Source organism: Nestor notabilis, unplaced genomic scaffold (genome assembly GCF_000696875.1).
Source record: "Nestor notabilis isolate BGI_N333 unplaced genomic scaffold, ASM69687v1 scaffold19685, whole genome shotgun sequence".
NCBI classification, from domain to species: domain Eukaryota; kingdom Metazoa; phylum Chordata; class Aves; order Psittaciformes; family Psittacidae; genus Nestor; species Nestor notabilis.
Window position 1 is genome coordinate 4,365 of NW_009929085.1, and position 1,478 is coordinate 5,842.

Here is a 1,478-nt window from a genome sequence, read left to right on the forward strand (position 1 = left end):
CGGTGGGGCAGCGGGGCATGGCTCTGGAGGTTGAGGATGTTGGCATCAACCAGTCCCGTAAGACAAACCACCCTGGGTACCAGTTTGCTGGACTTTGAGGTCATGATGCTTGCTGATGTCTCTGTCCCTCCTGTCTGGCATAGGAAGGATGCAGGGTGCTGTACTCTGGCACCCAGCCCTGTGGACTGGTCTGGCCGCCCCATGGCACAGGACACCCATTGTAGCTTGTCCTGGCTGGACTGTGCTTGGTGCTTCAGGCAGATGTGCAGCCCAAGCGTCCCCAGGGGATGCTGTGGTGGCTTGGCTGGGGGAGAGGTGTCCTGACCATCCCAACACACGGGGGTGAGACCACACTGCACCCAGGCCGGGCGCTCATTCCAGGCTCTGCTCTGGCTGGAGCAGCACCAGGCCCATGTGCATGAGGCTGCTGGCATGGTCCCAGGACCTTTGCCCATGTGCTGTGGCCGTGGAAGGGGAGGGGGCTGGGAGGGTGTGGGTGGGGGGAGGGTGAGGCTGTGGCTGGTACAGTGTGGCAGAACAGCCAGAACCCTGAAGAGGGTTAGGGGGATCTTGGAGTGGGGGCTGTACAAACCTCCTCCTTCCACACCCCACTGTTGCCACATCCCTTATGCTGTATGGGCATGTAGAGCAGGCTGTACACTCCCTGCCCTGTGGTCCCCTACTGTGTCCTGCTGTAGGCATTGTGCCATGGTGGCCCCTGATGTGGCACTTTCCTCCACTGGCCGGGGACTTGCTAATGCCCCAGTGACAGTGTTGGGCACGTAGTGGCGTCATAGGGCAGAGGGTTGTGGGGCCCCTGCTCTGCCTGCATGCCACCCATGGCAGCACAGGACCCACTCACTGCATTCTGCTGACAGCCGTGGGGCATGTCTCTCCCTGTTCAGAGTCCTCTGATGACTCCTACGTCTCTGCGGGTGAAGACCCCCTGGAAGCCCCCATCTTTGAGATCCCCATTCAGGACATGGCGGTGGCCGTGGGGGCAGAGGTGCTGCTCAAGTGCATTGTTACTGCCAACCCCCAGCCAGAAGGTGAGTGACTGGTGGAGGGGCTCTGTGCATGTCCACTTCCCACCTGCTGAGCCATCCCTTGGGGCCACCTGAGCTATGTGAGGTGGGACATGCAGTGCCGAGCTGGGTGTCTCAGGGCGATGAAGTGCCCACCCGGGAGCACCATTTTCGCCCTGTCTCCCCCCAGACAGGAGTGAAGTGCTTGGGCACTGCCTGCCAGAGCAGGGTGTGGGCAGGGTGCCTGCAATTCCCCTGGGCTGAGCTGGGCCATTAGGAAAGAGGGAGAAGGGCTGCTGAGCACTACATGGGCAGGACGGGTGATGCTTTGGCTTGCTGTTGGGCCAGCTCAGCTGGTTTCCCGGGGGTAGAGCCCAGATGCCCGGCTCAGGGCTGATGGGCGCCGGGCATGGCATAGCCAGGGTGTAGGCTGGGCAGCCAGAGGCCGACAGA

The 1,478-nt window shown here is 62.0% G+C and overlaps 1 protein-coding gene across 1 annotated transcript in view; it reads left to right on the top strand.

Moving 5' to 3' along the window:
• LOC104405976 (striated muscle-specific serine/threonine-protein kinase-like) overlaps positions 1-1,049 on the top strand; it is a gene marked incomplete at its 3' end in the record, with an annotated part of 5,155 nt that extends 4,106 nt beyond the window's left edge. Inside the window, exon 5 of the mRNA XM_010014828.1 lies at positions 906-1,049. Coding sequence (XP_010013130.1) covers positions 906-1,049 — 144 coding nt within the window. The remainder of the gene's footprint in view (positions 1-905) is intronic.
• Between the last annotated feature and the right edge of the window lie 429 nt (positions 1,050-1,478).